General features: G+C 38.4%; 1 protein-coding gene across 3 annotated transcripts in view; it reads left to right on the forward strand.

Annotated features, from left to right (window-relative positions):
* Positions 1–14,065, forward strand: part of CEP85L (centrosomal protein 85L) — a 129,994-nt gene extending 115,929 nt beyond the window's left edge. For all 3 annotated transcript variants that reach the window (XM_089530502.1, XM_089530503.1, XM_089530504.1), the window contains 5 exons: positions 1,366–1,483; positions 2,209–2,259; positions 10,137–10,244; positions 11,199–11,412; positions 12,385–14,065. In XM_089530502.1, coding sequence (XP_089386628.1) covers positions 1,366–1,483; positions 2,209–2,259; positions 10,137–10,244; positions 11,199–11,412; positions 12,385–12,545 — 652 coding nt within the window. In that variant the 3' untranslated portion in view covers positions 12,546–14,065. The remainder of the gene's footprint in view (positions 1–1,365; positions 1,484–2,208; positions 2,260–10,136; positions 10,245–11,198; positions 11,413–12,384) is intronic.
* Positions 14,066–18,306: the final 4,241 nt, after the last annotated feature.

The raw sequence follows: 18,306 nt of genomic DNA on the forward strand, positions 1-18,306 counted from the left end.
ATTTCCACTTGTACTAGAAATCCAGCAACCCAGGTTTCTTGAAGCTGGGAGCTAGCTACCTGTGAAGGACACATGTTTCAGGTTTCAAGGACACACTGTGGATATTATGTGATGGAAAAATTTGTTTCAGTAGCACATACACAGATTGAGCATCCCTTATCTGAAAAGCTCCAGAATCTGAAACTTTTTTCAGGGTGGCTGAGATAATGACAGCTTTGCTTTTTCTGATGGTTCACTGTACACCACTTTGTTTCATGCACAAAAATTTGTATAAATATTGTATAAAGTTACCTTCAGGTTATGTGTGTAAGGTAGATATGAAACATATATGAATTTTGTGTTTAGACTTGGGTCCCATCTCCAAGATATCTCATTATATAGCTGCAAATATTCCAAAATCTGAAACACTTTTGGTGCCAAGCATTTTGGATAAGGAATACACAACCTTTACTATCATTTGAATAATATAGAGACGTTTTCCACGATATCACCCTGTTAGTATGTAGAATAGTATATATAGAGATCTTGTAGCACCCTTGAGACTAAGGGATCAGACCGCCATGAAGGAGCGACTTGAAGATGCCCCTGAAAAAGCTGGATTGGGGACATGGTAACTGCACTCTGTGGCCTTTTTTCCAGCTGAAAAAGAAGCGGCAAAATGCCACTCCTTTTTGCGCTGGCAAAAAATGGCTTTTCCCATCATGCCACCAGAACACACGGAAGCCAGCAGCCAGGCAGCATAAAGCAGGCTTCCGGGTGTCATGTGTGCGTCGTGTTTACACCATGCCCTCAAACTATCTGGAAGCTGACTTTTCATGCCGGTCTGTACCAGCCCTAACTAAAGAAAAAAGTTGGCAGCATGAACTTTCATAGACTTAAGTCTATGAAAGCTCATGCTGCCAACTCCTTTATTTAGTTAGTCTCAAACATGCTTCAAGATCTCGCTACATAAAGAGGTTTGGCACTGTTCCTTTGCAAAGATGAAAGATTTGGTGCCAAGAGGATCATTTTTTAAAATGCACCTGTCAAGTGTGTTCAAACACTCATCTAATTTGTACATAACACTGTCACATTTTAGTGTTATGTGCACAGGCCTTTAACATTTAAGTACGTGAGGTTTTGTTTGGGCTTGCAGACTCTTATGCAGCATTAAATTCAGGTTTAGCATTTTATGAATTTTTCGCAAATCTTTTCCAGGGGTGAATCTGTGAATGGAAGCCTTCTGCAGAATTTATTTATTTATTGTCCTGTCAAAAATTTATTTCTGGGACACTAAAGAGTATATAGCATTTAACTCTGGAGAACTGATGTGCAGTTTCTGATTTTCTTCTTTGTCTTCTTCGCCTGCTATAATCCAAACTATAGCCTACAACAAAAAGTTGAAAAATGCCTGGAAGATGGTGTCCGCCTTCCTATGCTAGATACAAAACAACTTCAGAGTGAAAATGAAAGCCTCAAAGAGAAAAATGACAAAGCCAGCAAGGTTAGTGCATTGAATTGGTTCAATGACCATTTTGTATGTCAAACATTATTTCATCTCTATGCCATTTTGCTATTCTTATATGTGTTGGTCTGTTGTTGTTTTTGTTCCCAGATGTATTGCCAAGCAGTAGCAAGTGATGCATGGCAGATGTCACTGCAGGGCAATCATAGATAGAGGGGTCAAGATATCAAGAATTAGGTGGGAAGTAGTGGGCATCTTGGTCAAGACCATACAGACATTTATTTACTGACTGGCTAAATTCCTATCTTGAGGGCTGCTGGTTAATCAGCATCTATGGGTCACCTGCCTCTACTCTCCTGCCAGGTTTCAACCCCTTTCAGTTGCTGCTTTCTAACAATTTCTGGGTACGTTTTCATCTCCCTCCATCTTCCATTGCTACCCAGCACCACTGGCAGTTCTTGCTAGCAAAACTTCTTATTGTTTTTTGTGGGTTTTTCGGGCTATGTGGCCATGTTCTAGAAAAGTTTCTTCCTGATGTTTCCCCAGCATCTGTGGCTGGCATCTTCAGAGAAAAACTTCTTATTAATTTATGTGTGTTGCTAGTTCCAGTCATGGTCCTACAACATTCCATATCCCTTTTTTAGCAGTGCATCTCCCTTCCATTCTCAGGTCCACAAGAAATTAGGTAGCTTTCCCTCAATTAAATTTTAGCAGATGCAGTGATGATATAAACAAAGAATGTATTCATGTTCTTTTTCCAACAGGTCATAGACAATCAACAGAACCAGATTGCTGAATTGACTTTAGAGATCCAGGTAATAATACTGAATTTTCAAAGTTAAAATCTTTTTTTAATTGGTGATATTGTTTTCTTCATTGTTTTCAGTGGAATTTTTTTAACCTCCTTGGGGTTCTTCACAATGACCTGAGTATAAATGATCTGAATGAACGAATGAACAAATGAACAAATAAACCTGGGAATTAGCCTGAGTCCAACAAAATAGGGAAGAAGAGGTGCCCATCAAAGCTGAATACTGATGTCCCATCTCTGTGACCAAGCTCTGTCTCTGTTATAGCAATGTCTCAGTTGGCCAGTGAAGTGTGGATGGAATTTCTTAATTAATATTGGCAAGGAGTACGTCTGCTGACTCATAGCAACATTACCTGTCTGTAATGGCTTATGACATCATTGAAAATGGGTGATGTACACTTTCAGAATCAAGTGTCTCTCATTTTACCTGGCACAACCATGTCAGATGGTAATATAAGAAGCAGAGATACATCTGATACATCAGTAGTACAATTCTGATATTCTTGTTTTGAGACTCAATTGGAAACCACCAATGTTGGTTTCATTCTACCATCAAGACAAAACATGGGTCTTTGCTAAAGCTGTTGAAGCCTAATGACATCATCCATATCTGTGCACATAAATTATTTGAAATTCTTTTAACCTTTTAGCTTGTAAATTGTTCAGTATGCTTTAGAGTGTTTAATTTTTTACTGTTTTAAATTGTAAATTATTTAAACTAATTATGTTGTAAGATGCTCAGATATTTTATGATATAAGGCAGGATATAAATATTTTAATAGATCAATAAATAAAATAATTGTGTGAAGCAGGGAAAGCAATCAGCCATCTAAGTTGAAGTACAGCCACTGCAGCCTCCAACATATAACCTTGATAGCCTGTCCAAAATGATACCATATTCATTGTATAAAAATCTATTGACAGAGCAATGAAATTAACAAGTCCCTCTATCCCTACCCCCACCTCTTTCTCTCTCTCAAAACCCATGGATTCCTTTGCTAAATTAGGGCTGAAGTCTGATTGAAATAGGTCTGGGTAATCAGTTTCATTTCAGAGTGCATGGAGTTAGCTGGCAACTACATGCTTGAGCACAGATGACAGGTCCAGGTTAGATATCTTCAGTAATGATCTAGTTACTGTTTTCTTTAATGAGACGTGTATGTTACACAATGAAGTAATGCATGAAATCCCTCCCAGACATTCCCTTCCATTAAAGTAAGAGGATAATGCTCAAACTTTCTCCTAAGACATGGCTTTATACAGCAGAACACTTGTATTTTGAGCAAAGCAAGCCTTGATTTATTTGACAGATTTAGAAATGGACAGCAGGCTTTTCTTAAAGAGGCACTGATTAGAATATATGGATGAATCTCAGCATACTGTGATGTAGAGTGCTGGAATAGCCTTAATCATATAAAGGAGGACAAATCCCTTCAAAATGTTTACAAGCATAGAATGAGTTGGGAGTTTTCATCCTCTGCAGCTTAACTTTTATTAATGTCCAGTGCACAGTGCTTTGAACATTTTAATATCTCAGTTTCAAGGAAATAAAGCCTGCAAAGAATGTAAACATGGATATGCATGAAGTTATCCTGAACTTGAGTAAGTCTTCACACTGAACAGAAGAATAGGTCTTCATTAGTCCTGTTATGTATTGAAATGGAAATAATCAGGTGGATGCTTTTCACAAAAAATCAGTAATTAATACATGTTTATTCAAAATAGAAATGATATTTAGCTATTACTTCATTGAATTATGTTATTGTTTACTTGTGTCTGCCTGTCGTGAGAAATATGGTTCTGTCTACTGATGAGCTGCTTCCTTTAAACAGCTCTTTGACAACATGATTAAATCACCTCTGTGGCAGCAGTAAAAATAGACTACACCCATCATTACAGAACTAACATTCTGGGTCAGTTTGGAAAGAAAGATCCTAGTTTAATAACTGTAGTTTATTAAGTTATAAACTATACTATGTTAAGCTTTAGATTGAAAGCCTGAGGGCAGGGCAATGTCTACTTAACTATTTGTAAGCCGCTCTGATAGCCTTTTTGCTGAAGAGTAGGGTATAAATAAATAAATATTAAATATTATTATTAAGCTGGAAGTGAGCTGAACATTGGGCTTGAACAGCAGTTTTGTTGGTTCAGTTGTCATTTGTGGCATCTGAAACAGGAAACTATAGATTAATTTCATATTACTAGCTAAGATCTTAAAGTATGGTTCCTTTTGGGTTTCATATCTTGTTTAGTTTCTCTTTTTAAATCACAGTAGCCACTAACATATCATGGAAAACTGCAGTTTAAAAGAACTGTGACTGGTAAGTCTTGACATTCACATGGAAGTCGGGAGCACATGAACCTGGGCCTAGGATAATGGGCTGTGAAGGTTAAGAATGGCTAAACAGACTAAGCATTAATGAGAGTAGAACAGCAAAAGCAAAGCATAGGAAAGTTTGAGAAAGAGGCAGGGTAAGATTGAACCCAGAAACAGCAGCAGAGATAGGTAGTCATAGGCAAACAAGATCAGAAACTTGAGATTCTGAGCAAAAGGCAGACTCTGAGCAGGACTTAGCAGGAGGCAAGGAATTATATATACAGTAAAAAGAAGCAAACCTCTAAGGAGAAAAGATAAAGTTCATCAACGGAGTAACATGTTTCTAGGAGCAGATCTGTTCTAACCTCTGTCTCCTGTTTCTTTTATCTTTGAGGGCTGCTGGGAAAGCAGAACTGTGCTAGTCAAGGCATTTCTTTTAGTCCCAGCTGTGCCATCTTGTACAGCAGTGTTTAGGGATGGAGAATGGACATTAATAGCTGTTGACTAAAGTCTCCTGAATTCCACAGTAACTGCTGTTCTAATGTCACATTAAAAAAGCATGTTACTTTCATGGGCAAATAAAGATAGTCAAAAGTCAGAAAATACATTTGGATGCAAACAGAGTTAAAGCATTTTAGCTTTTTCCCCCTCTATCCCAGACTGTGAGTCTTGGCTAGGTGTTTAATAATGGAATATTAAACTTGAGGGGGGAAATTCCATCGATCTGTTCATAATTCTTTTAACATAACATTGACACACAATAGTGGGATGTATGATTTTTAAAAAGGAAGTCTGGAATAGATTGTGTAAACCATAAGTTTAGATTCAGTGCAATAGAATTCTATTTAAAATGCACTGGCGTTTTTTCCCAGCTAATTTTGGCAGGATCCATACCGGCGCTTTGCACCAGCCTGGATACATGCCAGGGTTGCCTCGGAGCGTCCTTTACGGACGCTCCCTAACCCTAGCACGTAACTGGGGCAGCATAATGGCCTGTGTACACGGGCACCACCATTATGACGTTATGGTGTGGCACCTCTAAACAGCGTGGCGCAGGCGTGACATCCCCACGATGTTGCAGGGCACTTGGGGCGCCCTTTCAGTGTTGTGGGAAGGAGCTCCAAAATGGAGCTCCTTTTTGCCCCATGCATCACTGGCGCAGCTTTTAAACGGCCACGCCAGCGATGCAGAAGAGAAAGGGGCCGAGTGGCCCCTTTCTCTCTTTCCCTGCCGCTGTCGGGGTATCCTTGGGGCATGAAGCCCCAAGGACACCCCTTTCCAGGCCATGGGGAAGTGGCGTTTTACCACTTCCCCGAGGCCTGGAGAAGCGGCTGATCGGGGTCTCCATGGTTGCCGCTGTGGCCGCTCAGGCCCCAATCCGTCGGGGAAAGGGGCAGATGCAGGCTGCAGTCTGTATCCCGCCTTTAACATCTACCAAAAGTATGAGCTGAACAAAAGAGCAGAGCTTTCTCTTAGTCTAGTAATTCAGAACATTAGATATGATTGTCTTATAGCAGGTATTCAGGGAAAAATCTCTGTTCCTGACTGCCTGCCTGAAGGAGTAAAGGCACTGATATTGCAAATGGTTATTAGGACGGTGTGCCGGGGGAAGAAATGTTCAGGCACTGTCACCATCTTGTTCACAATGCCTTAAAATAATAATGTAGTCAGAGTAATGCTGCATATCAAGAAAAATATTTATTATTATAACTAGAATATCAACCATTATCTCTGCAGCATTTAAAAATCAGTACTTAATATTTGGAATAGTTCAGCAGGGGACTGTGCTAGTCTCAGTAGTCTTGAAGGAGACATTTATCTTCCATTTTTTTAATCATCAAGAACTGCAGCTTGTATGTTGTTTGTTATCAACACATCAACAGCGATCTTGAAGGACTTTGCATTATTGACTGTTGTTCTAACAAAAGGGATAGCAACTATTCTTGCCATGTCTTTGATGACGTGTAAAGTCTTATTCAAACATAGATCTTAATCACATTGTCAATAAAGACCCACTGACTCAATAGTGAGAAAAACATCTTAATTCTGTCTTTCTACCTTTTCCATCTTGATACAGCAGTAGATATGCAAAATGTTTACGTTTTCTTGGGAAGGAGCCTTCAAGCTGATATTTCACATTAGGAAGCCTAGCAGCTGTTCAGATCATAGCAGTAGTTCACGGAAGCGTCTTGGGCCCAGCGTTTTGACACCACTGTGTGGGTTGTGTTCTATATTCAGCTGTCCTAGTAGTACTTCTTTTCCAGACAGAGATCAGGTGGAGAAAGTGATGGAATCATCCTAATGGTGACTCATATAAGCTAAGCAATGGTGGCTCCATTCCAGAAACCAGAGCTGATCAAGATTATGAAACCAGCCCAGATCATAATAAATGACTCAGAAAAGAAAGAAGGAAGAGCAAAAACTTTTTTTTTAACCAGGGGATAATGCAGTTTTTGGGAAAGGTTTGGTCCAGCCATGGAGCAAAACTTTTTTTTTTTAACCAGGGGATAATGCAGTTTTTGGGAAAGGTCTGGTCCAGCCATGGAGACTTCCTTTAAACTTCTCTTCAGACTTCACTGGCTCTTTTGATTGCACTGTAGAAGCTAAACCCAGGTATGAGAATGAGAAACCCATCCAGCAGGAGGGACCCTCTTACTCTAAGGTCTTCTGTGAAGTCAGGCTTTCTTTCCTCAGTTTTTGTTCCTGTGGTCTCTGAAATTTCCAACTGCAAATGTCATAGGAACATTTTCCTGACTGTGAAGTCCAGTCATATATATACAATTTCAGTGCCTGGCTGAGGCAATTTCTCTTCTTCTCAGTGCTTGGTAATTTGAATGCTCCAGGACATCAAGCTATTACAAATGTGATTGACCTGGTAACCCTGTGGAGGCTACATACATTCTGGTTCTTGATATATTCAGTTTGTGAAACTATTATTACCTTGTCCTTCCACAGTAACAGTGATCATTTAACTTATGGGCAATTTTGGTTGATCCAAGTACCACATTTTTGCTGCCAGTACCAAACACAGGCTGCACCAAGCCCTGGAAAGTAGAAAACCCCCAAACAAAACAAAACACAACTGAAAATAAAAAAAGACCACTTTCAACTTCACAGAGCTTGCAAAGGGGAAGAAAGAGTAAGGCAGGGGTGCTTTTGCCCCCTTTTCAAGGATAATGGCCTCTTCTATGGACTTCAAAGATGAAAAAAAAATCTCATTTTTACACAAAAAACAGACGACTTTACAGGTTGGAGCTACAGAAACATACTTTGGGCTACATGTATTGAAAATTTCTAATCTAAATTCAAAGACCTGATGGCTAATTGCTGTGATTGAAGATAGTTAAATAGGTGGGCCTGTAATGTCCTATAGATGTTATCTTCTAGGTTTTGTCAAATTCTATAGTCTTTCCCAATGTAAACTTCCTATCTTAGTGAGGCAGGCTCAAGATGTCAGGGATATTAAATACTCTTCTTTTTATTAATTGTGGGCTAGACAAAGGATTAAAGGCAAACACCCTGAGGTGCCAGATGTCTGTGTTGGCTAGTATCCTGAGGCTTTCCTTTCATGCAAGGCATTTCATCAGGCTGACTCATTGTTCTCATTCCCTGTAACTCACAGCTCCTCACTTGACAGTAGTAAATTTAGATGCTTTTTGAGCCTGATTTTTATCCTTTCCATGTTCTTTTCCCCAAAGGCATGCTTTTTGTTAGCTGTTATATTTTCTGAAGGTTTTTTTAGTAGGAGAAAGACTTGTTAGCAAAACCAAAGAAATTTCTTTATAGAGTGCTATTGATGGTGAGACCCTATATTCCCATAGAGTTAACATTGCCTTCCATGGAGGCCAGGATATTGCCATCTTTCCTCCCCACTCCTAGCTACTATGGAAGTTGAATGATGGTCCTGGGTATCCTCCAGATTTTGAGGATATAGCTGCATACAACAACATAAAGCACTCTTTTTAACTTACTGTGCATTCTGGAGAAACAGTTCCCAAGGTTAAAATGGGTCATAGATATGTATGTTATCAGTGCTTATTCCTATCTTCTAGAGTACAATTCATCTACAGTGTGGAGAACTCAGTTGCATTCTCCACAGCAACATGTTTTCATATGACATAAACATGCCAGTCCTTTGTCCTTCGAAAAGGTGTACTTCATTATGAGTGTACTATAGAAGATACTGGACAGTTAAGTAAAGTACATAACTGGTAATTTGTCCAGTAAAACATATGGATGATCCCTCTTTTAACCCTAAGATGATTGCACACGCTATCTGGACAGATGATGCATTCAGAATGAGATATGGAAATGCCAACTGTTTTCTTCCATCTGTACCTTTTACTCCAACCTAATATAGTTCCCCTGGCCATAAGTATTCATATCATGTTGTTGGAAAGTCTTTGGATCTATTCACCTTTCTTTGCCTCCATAGTCTACTGTGTTAGATATGTGTTAATTATCAGTTGATAGTTTTCAGTAGATAGTCTTATGGGTTATGTAGTGTAGTTTCTGCCAGATGTCTAGATTGGTGTTAGTCAAAGAGGTGGTCTGTGGGCAAAGGCCAGTCTGTGAAATGTTGGCTACTGGTCCACAGTGCATTGCCAGGGAACTATGCAAATATAATAATATGGCACAAATATCTACCAGTCCCTGACACTCTTGAATAGGGGAATGTTACTGGTCTGCCAAATCAAGTAGCATGAAGAGCACTGTTCTGGATCATACTCTCATAAACAGATGAATCCACATAATTCAGTTTTATCCAGAATCTGTAACTATCTTTTAACTATGACCCAAACTGGTCAAGAATAGGTCTTCATTGCTTTTCTCACCATGACAAGTGTGGCATTGCTCTGTGCTGAATGACAACCCTTCTCTCAATTTGGAAATTAAAGATGTGAGCAGGGATCATACCAATAGCATTTCTGGCTGCTCTGCTGAATCCTACATGTTTCTTTCTCCCTTTCCCACAAATCAGAGGTTGTGGGGAGACTTCTTTCATGGTTACTTGTCAGAAGGACTGTTCCACAGCACATCACATCACAGCCCAGCAGCTGAAGTTGGCATGCTTTTGCCTTTCTTTTTTGCTAGGAAGGTGGGATTCAGTCACTGCTGGGTTGTGATGGTGATCAGAGTACCATTCTAAGCAGTGGCTAATGCTCCCTCCCTCTCTTTTGTGTAGGTCACTGAGGTAGGGGATCTTTTTCAGTCAGTCCTTAGTTCTGAGCTCCTTCACCAAGAATTGACTACAACTATAATGCTTTCACCTGTCTTTCCCTCAGGAAGGGTTAGAGACACTTCTCTTGTTGAGTGGAGGTGTTTACCTCTATCAAACCATTATGGTCCAAGGTAATACAGTATTTGTCTTGGACAAAATGGCCTTAGCTGCAGAAACTGGCAGCCACAGTAACCATCATAAGGTCCATTCAAGTGCCTCTACAAAACAGTAGCTGCAGGCAAAACCAAAGAAGTATACAATGCTGATTCAATATTTACAGTGCTTGAGCTGTTGACTTGTTTGGACTACATGTTTTAAGGTGACTCTTTCTTTCTGCCCCTAGTCTATGCAAGAAAAGGTTTTGCAAGAAAAATTGACAAGTCAAAAACAGAAAAATGAACTTGAAGAGAAGGATAAGACTATACAGCGATTGCAAAAGACTTTACTTGAGGTAGGTTTTTAAAATCACATGCTCCAAAACAAATGTGACTTGCTGTCTACTACCTTGTTGCTTATTTTTGCATACTTTATAAAATTGGAAGGACTAAGGCAAGATATGCTTTCATGTTATGTAAGTGATAAGCAATACTGGACCTTTTTCAGAGATGTTATACATGATACTGTAGGCCATATGGCATAGTAGTATGTGTGTTGGCCTATGAATCTGGAAACCAGGATTCTGTTCCGAGCTTACTCTCCAGATGAGCCTACCCTCCAGAGAAATGTCAGCATGTTGGCAGGGCTATCCACAGAGGTCCTGCAGGAAAGAAAATCATGGCATTGGCTCCAAGATAGGGGCTGGACCAGTTGTGTCAGTGTGGTGTTGGCCTGGCTGGCCCATGCGGACAACACTATGTTGCCACACTGGTTTTGCCAGTGTGGCCACCTCGTAGCCAATATGGGGTCAGTTCTGGAGGATAATGCTCTGGACTGGCATTGGACTTACTGGCCAGTGCAGACAAGGACTGACTGAACCTACATTTTACATACATATATTTATAAATCTGTGGGCTTTCCATTGGGATCAGTGAATTCCTAAGCTGAGATAATAAAAAAATTAAAATGTTCTGTGTTGAGACATCTGTGGTCAGTAAACCTAACACAGCACAATGAGAATATGTTTTTGTCAAATCAAATTCTAACACATTAAGTTTTATTTTTTTTAATGGATGGCTCTGGAAACTCATGACTAGGATGTAATATCCATTGCTGCTGTATATTCTGTTGGTTCTCCTCAGCTTCTAGTATTCAGAGGTATATGGCCTCTTAATATGCTGTTACTTTAAACTAAAATTATGACTGACCACTTTAGACAAACTTACTCTATGTTCGAATTTTTCTTAAATAAAACAAGAGACTAAAAAGCTGCCATTTTTTCTCTTTTTTCACTGTTTTTGAAATCAAGAACCAAAGACTAATGGAAGAAAATGCTTCCTTGAGGGAACAAATTCATCACATGGAACAGTCCAGACAGCCTGTAGCTGAAAAACTGCCTGTGGCTGATCAGTTGTTCAAGGAAATGTCTCATTGTTTGTTTGACTTGAAAGCACTTTGCAGTATTCTTACCCACAGAGCTCAGGGCAAGGAGCCTAACCTGTCTTTATTGCTGGGAATCAGATGTAAGTGACAAATACACGTTCCATTCTTTTCACATTGGAAAGTCTTATCTGTAAAAGTGAAATCCATGAAGCTTAGTGAGAGAGATAGAGGAAGCAGCAATTATTTTCTGGTTAACATATAGGAAACCAATTAGATGTCTTCCTATTTTGCATTTATAATACTCAAAGGTTATTGTTTTAAAAAAAAGCTTCTTTCCTATCTGATAAGAAATTAGTTTTGAAGCAAAGGGAGATAGATTAAATTTGCCAATGGGGTGGCTGTGTTAGTTTATTGAAATGAAAAGAAGAAAGAGTTACATGGAACCATGAAGGCTTAATAGCTTTATTATAGCCTAGGATTCAAAGATATAGCTATTTTAGTCTGTAGAATCAGTATAGAGAGATCTTGTAGCATTTTTGAGACTGAAAGAAAGAAGTTGGCAGCATGAGCTTTTGTAGACTAAAATCCATGCATCTGTGGAAGTAGACTTTAGTCTACAAAAGCTCATGCTGCCAACTTCTTTCTTTCAGTTACCCTCAAAGGTGCTACAAGATCTCTCTACATATTTACTATAGCCTAGTTTTTTGTGAATTGTAGCACATTTAGTCAGATGCATGAAGTATTAATTTGCCACAAATAATGTGCAGTATGTTTACAGCAGCAGTACTGGTTAATTGTTTAGTCAGAGGGAGAAAATATATATTTTAATGAAACCACTTTCTGTAGGGTCCATCTTTATTCCATTAATTGACATCAGAAAGCATTCTAAAAATGAAAAACACCTTTCTCTTCCCCATGAGGTTTATTTCTATAACTTGTAATGATCTTCAAGAGACTATGCATTAGAAAGGACACATTTTTGTAGTTTCTTTTCCTGACATCAAAATGTGAGCAGAAATTGGAACATTTAATTAAAAATTAGGCATGCTGAACTGTTAATTTCCGGAAGTTCTAACCCTGATCTCTCTCACTTTCTCTCTCAAAAATAACAGCAATGAACTGCTCATCTGAAGATGAGAACTACCACAGCACAGAAACTCTTTCAAAAAAACTCTCAGAGGTGTGTCAGTTGCGAAAGGATATTGATGAACTGAGGACTATAATATCAGACTGTTATGCTCAGGATATGGGAGAAAATTGCATTACACAATGATAAAAGGTTGGCCTCACAGCAACAATGACTAAGTTGTTAAATGCTGCTCTGATTTTAGTTCCTTGTATTTTTTGTAAGGAGCCATACTGGAAGCGACACTGTCTATGCCAGCTCAGTTTCAAACATTTGTGCGCATTTCATGTGGTTGAAAAGAAGAGTATATGCTGGAAGGAAATCTGGTTTCATCAAAACTACTGAATGTAGGTCAAAGCTGTGAAGAATGTCTTTCTGTTGACAAATTCTGGATTTTCCCTCTCAGCTAGGGGTGTCAGAATAACAATACCCATAGTATTTTCTGGCATAGAAACATAAAAACAGAAGGGCACTATTGCTACTATTTTACCATTATCCCAATTCAGCGAAGCTTTGGGGTACAAGGTTAATTTTAAGATTGTTACCGGGGGGAAATGATTGAACTCTGTGACTACCTGATAACATTAAAACTGAAAACAGTTTTATGGAACATTTGTAGGTTGTGTGCAGGCATTGAGATGCTTTTTACACATTGAGAAAAAGTACCTGTGTTTGCTTTCTCAGTTTGGTTAAGCTTTGTTTTATTCAGCTCTTAAAGGTGAGTTATTGACAAGATTCTTGGAGAAAACACAAAGTAAACTCCCACATTTCAGATAAAGCATCAAGCTTTGGGAGAATTTAAACATCTTCCTTGGCAGTCTTTAGTGCTCTGTATTAGTTTGAAAGTATTAGTATTTGCGATCTGAGATGATGCGGGCAGAAAAGATTTAAACACACAAAATATATTTCAGTAAATTATAAGAGACTGTTGCACTTTGGTAATCAGTACCAAATTAGTCTACATTTTCTGTTTATCCAAGGGCTCACTGCAGCACTCCAGAAGCTTAAAAGTCTAAAAGGAATATGCTCCCACCCCCCACCCCCCATCAATGTTCAGTACAAAAGGTCCTGGTGGATAATCACAGCTGAAATGCATCATAATTAGGAATGACACTACAGCTTGGGATTCCTGATTTCAGGAAGAACTACAAATGGGTTCAGCCATGTGTGTTTACAGTTCTTCTTCAAACCTTCCCACTCGGTGTGGGAAAATTGGACATGGAGGAGGTAAAGCCTGTAGTCCCTCTCTAGATAATTTCAGAATGCCCGAAATAGGGTTTATGTCATTTGGTATTTGGTTGTCTTAAAACATAAACATCCTCTCTGCCAAGCCAAACATGGTGTCACTTTATTCTGACAATCAGTTGAGATCGACCTTTTTTTTAAAGGGGTAAGGGAAAGGGAGAACAAGGTGCATTTTGATTATTTGCAATCACAGCTGTCCACAATGTGTGGGGAGCATAAGATTGGTCTTGCCAACAGTCACTACTTAAACAGAGCAAAAGCTTGTATTGAATTAGTTGCCATTTTCAGTATTTTATGTTAACACCTCTGCTTAAGCCATTTTAGAAAAGGATCAATATTACATTAATCTTACCCCACCCACACACACATTTTGCATGACTTAGATTTAAGCATCATTTGTATATGGTTGTAATTATTTTTTTTTTAAAAACTATTGTGGACATTTTTTTCAAGGTATATATTTATTTAAATAGTTATTTTTGTTGGCTTCTTAAACTGTGGAAAAAGTTTAAAATTGATCTCTATTATTGCTTGGTATTTTCAAAGGCACATTTGTAGGTATTACATTGGAACCATTTTGTAAGCATTCAGTAACTGCCTTCCTGACATCATAAAGCAAATTATCAGAATTCAAAATACTAAGACTGCAATCCCAAACAGAATTAAGTCTAATTTAATGGTACTTGCAGTTAGAATTCAGCTGTTGTAGATAGTTTTCTGATGACGGCTTACCTGGTGAGAAATTGATTCATTTTCACACCAAGAAATAGCCAAAAGTGAATGCAAGCTCTTCAACATGCTAAGTTCTTGAAAGAAAAAATATTATTTTATGATTACAACATTTGTCACGTTGTATTTTTTCTTTGGTGGCAAATTAAGCACTTGAACTTCAGTGCAGAACTAAGAAAGAATATTGCACTGATTTAAAATAGAACAAGTTTGTTTAAACTAGTTTTGGGGCAAAGGCTCATTTTTACATAGGTTACAAAGAGAGCTGCTTTCATTTGGGCCACTTGTTAAACAAAAGCCTATTCCCAAACATGCAAGGCTTCCATAGGTAGTATTATAATTTCAAGTAAGTATGTAGCAAGTCAGATTTGCTACACTATGGCATGAAGATAAATCATCGTGAAGGTGATGCTTTGCTAAACATTTTCACCTTATTTTTCAGACTAGTTGGAAAATCAAGAGAATCAAAGAAGGCAGTCAGGGAGAGGCCCTTTCTTGTTTCTGAAACATTTTCTTTGATAAATAGTATCTTACCAGTCTTCCCTTGGAGTTCCTTGATTTCCTACTCAGATACAATTTTTTAAAAATTTTAGTTTATATTCCTGTTTCAGAAGTTCCTAATTTATTTAATTGAACTGTTCTAAATAACATTTTTAAATGTTAATGAAATTGCCCTTGACTTTTTAAGTTAGAGAAGTAACACAGCTTTACTACAAGGAAAGCCCAAAATATACTGTAGAAAGCCTAGTACTTTTTAAAAAAGCTCTGTTACAGAGGATCAGGCAGTAATTCCCATATGACATTACTCTGCATAATGATGATAGATATAAGTATTGTGTTTTAATGTGCATAGTCAGAATCCTGATTGTGGTGTGTGTGTGTGACCTAGGGTTACATGCATGTATCTCCTTCCAATTTCATTCCAGAATGGGATACTAATTAGCTCCTTGCATAGTTCCTTGTCCTGCCCCATCAGCTTAATGTAAAGGATAGAGGCATGCTCTTCATTGGTGACTGGGGTAGGATGTAGAGCACCCATTCATATCTGGCTGCAGCCAGCAGAAAAGAGCAGCTGTTTCCCTCCCAAATCTCCAGCACACTTATAGAAAATCTGGGAGGGCAATTCCTACTGTTTGCGCTGGGTTTAGATGTGCAGCTGGATGCTGTTAGTGTGCCCTTGCGCTCTTCCCCAGCCACTATATGGCTAAGGGAGTGTATGTCTGCCCTTTGCAGCAGGCTTGCATGCTCAGGAAGCTGAAACAGGGTGGAACAATGTGCTCCATGTAATAGGATCTCAATCTATGTATATATTTTTGTCAGTGCATTCTTATGAATGCATCCATCCATATTGTTTGGCAGTATTTTTAAGAATATACTAGTCTTCTATAGTACCTTGGAAGGCTTTCCTTAGGCATCTGCCAGGCCCCCTTCTATGGATGTGTACATGCTTACAGATGTTTAGTGACACTGTGAGAGAATTACAGCCATGCCTCATGTTTTCTGGTCACAACCTTCAGAGGTTGTATGATTGGTGATAATGTGAATGAGACCTACACCAGTATTGGCTAACCCTCCCTGTGCATCTCCATTTGTACATAGCTAGGCTCCTTTCACATTACCATCAACTATGTGACACAGGAGAGCATGGCTAGTGGATGTGGTCCTGGCAGCAAGCCAGGATGCTCTGAACTTGTGGGGATGGCCTGAAGAGTGTCTTTGGGCTGAACTAGACAGCCTGAAAGGACCTATTTCCAGCCATGATCACTCTGGGACTGTGGCGACCGGATGGCCTGCTCTGAAAGTGGGCTGCTTCCATGATCCCAAACAGGCCACTGGCAGGAGTGGATTAAATTCACTCCTTTTGCTGGTGGTTTTGGGCCACTCGGAGTGGCTTCCGGCTGCTTTGGGTATGTGTACCATCTAAACGCCATGCCCCCAAAGTGTCCGGAGGCCACCCTATTTGGCCGGCTGTTTCAGGCCTTTGTGTTTCTGACTTTCTGACCCATCAAACAGATATTCAGACAGTGTGTTGTCCAGATGGGAAAGGATTACATTCAGTGGCCGTTCCCAAACAGTTATTTGATATTGTCAGAGTTGAAAACACCAGTTATCTCCTTGAAGCTACACACATGATCCCTTTATAAAGTAAGAAGGAGCACGAGTGCATCTTTCCATATCCATAGTTTCTAGAACCTAGAAAGCATTTTACATTGGGAAGTTCCCACTTATTGGCAACTGATTCTTTCTCTCTCAGTCAGGTAAGTCAGAGAAGAAAGATGACAGCCAAAAACAGAAATGACATGAGCATATGTGAAGTAAGCCATAAAGGCACAGTATTATTTTATATTAGGGTTATCTTCTTAAAGAGGGCCTGATTTTTAAGTAACTAATTTATCAGTTTACAATGGCCTTTAAATGGTTTAAGATTTATGTAAAAATGTGCATGAATTCTTTCAGTTAATATGTGTATTATGATCCCATTCAACATATTTTATGAAAAATGGTTGACTAATACTAACTTTTAAGACAAGTGGTTAACAATATCATAACTTGGTAGACTGATTTAGTCATGACAACCTTTTGCCACCCATGTAAGAGACAATCCCAAGGGCTGAAAAATATATTACTGATGAACGGAAATGTCTGTTAGCAAGCATGAACAAATTTGTACCAAGTAGTTTTCATATTTCATATTGTATTTCTATAATTGCATCGTTGAAATTTTATGGTAACTACTGTAATTCAAGAATGTATTTAAAAGGAGCTTGGAAAATCATTTTTATATGACTAATTCTATTTATATGCCATGTAATATATGCATCTATCGATCTAGGGATGTTTCAGGTTAGTTGTGCAGACTAGACTCTACAGTTTGACTGGGCTTTCTGGCAGCAATCTTATGTATCCTCATTTGGCAGTAAGCCCAAACATTAAGACTAGATCAAGGATTCCCAAATAAATGGGTTTAGGGTTGACTATTAAACTTCAATTTTTAGGTGTGTAGATTTAGAAGCAGAGTAATTCTGTATTGTTTTAAGTAGGTTGCCATACTCACTGAACCTGGCTAGAGATTTCTTTAAAAAAAAAAAAAACAACTGATAACATTTGCTATATGAACCAAAGCAATTTTTTGTCTCTTCCACTAACTTTTAATTTTCACTTTTCTGGAAGAAATGCAGAAGGATTATGTCTTGCCAGTTTCCAAATGAGAGAATATGAGGTAAAGTGTATAATAATTTTCACTTGCCTAAAATCTAAAGCAAACATAAGAAAATCAAACTTGGGATTTAGTAATGTTATGTAAATCTGTTTATCTATTTAGGAATAGATAACTCTGCATGATATAGATTTGACACAGTATTCTGAATTTGGATGCTATTTCATTCAAAGTCAAAGAAAAATTTACTCCTTTGCAAAAAGACTGCATATTAAAAATTAGCTAAACCAGTCCATAGATCAATAACCCATTAGCACTATTAATTCCACTTCTGTGACCTCTGTGCCTTTTATTTTTGCTTATGGCTTAAATAATAATCTCTTGTTTTTAAAAGCCATGAGAGTATCTCAAGTTGTTGCACTTTGTTCCCTCTGCTTAGAGATGTTTTTAGCTTGTACGCCTGTGAGAAGCAACTTTCATAAATAGAAATATTTTCTAAATTCTGTAGGTTAACCTTTGGAAAGGTAGTCTGATCTTTCTTTACCAGCTTTTCTGTATATGGGGAAGATGCAGGAAGTTCAATCAGAATGTATTAATTTTGTATATATTAGGTATATGATAATCAGTGGCAAAAGCAAGGGAAAGTGGGGGAGCTATCTTTAAAAAGCACAGTAAGCGTATACTGGATCAGTCTAAGACTGGTAGTTTTTCAACATTGGGTTCAGTTTTTGAACCACTCAGAATACCTCATGTGTACATAAAGTTGTCATGACTTAA

Source organism: Sceloporus occidentalis, unplaced genomic scaffold (assembly GCF_023333645.1).
Source record: "Sceloporus occidentalis isolate IW3139 unplaced genomic scaffold, rSceOcc1.0.p SCAF_6, whole genome shotgun sequence".
In the NCBI taxonomy this organism is placed as follows: Eukaryota; Metazoa; Chordata; class Lepidosauria; order Squamata; family Phrynosomatidae; genus Sceloporus; species Sceloporus occidentalis.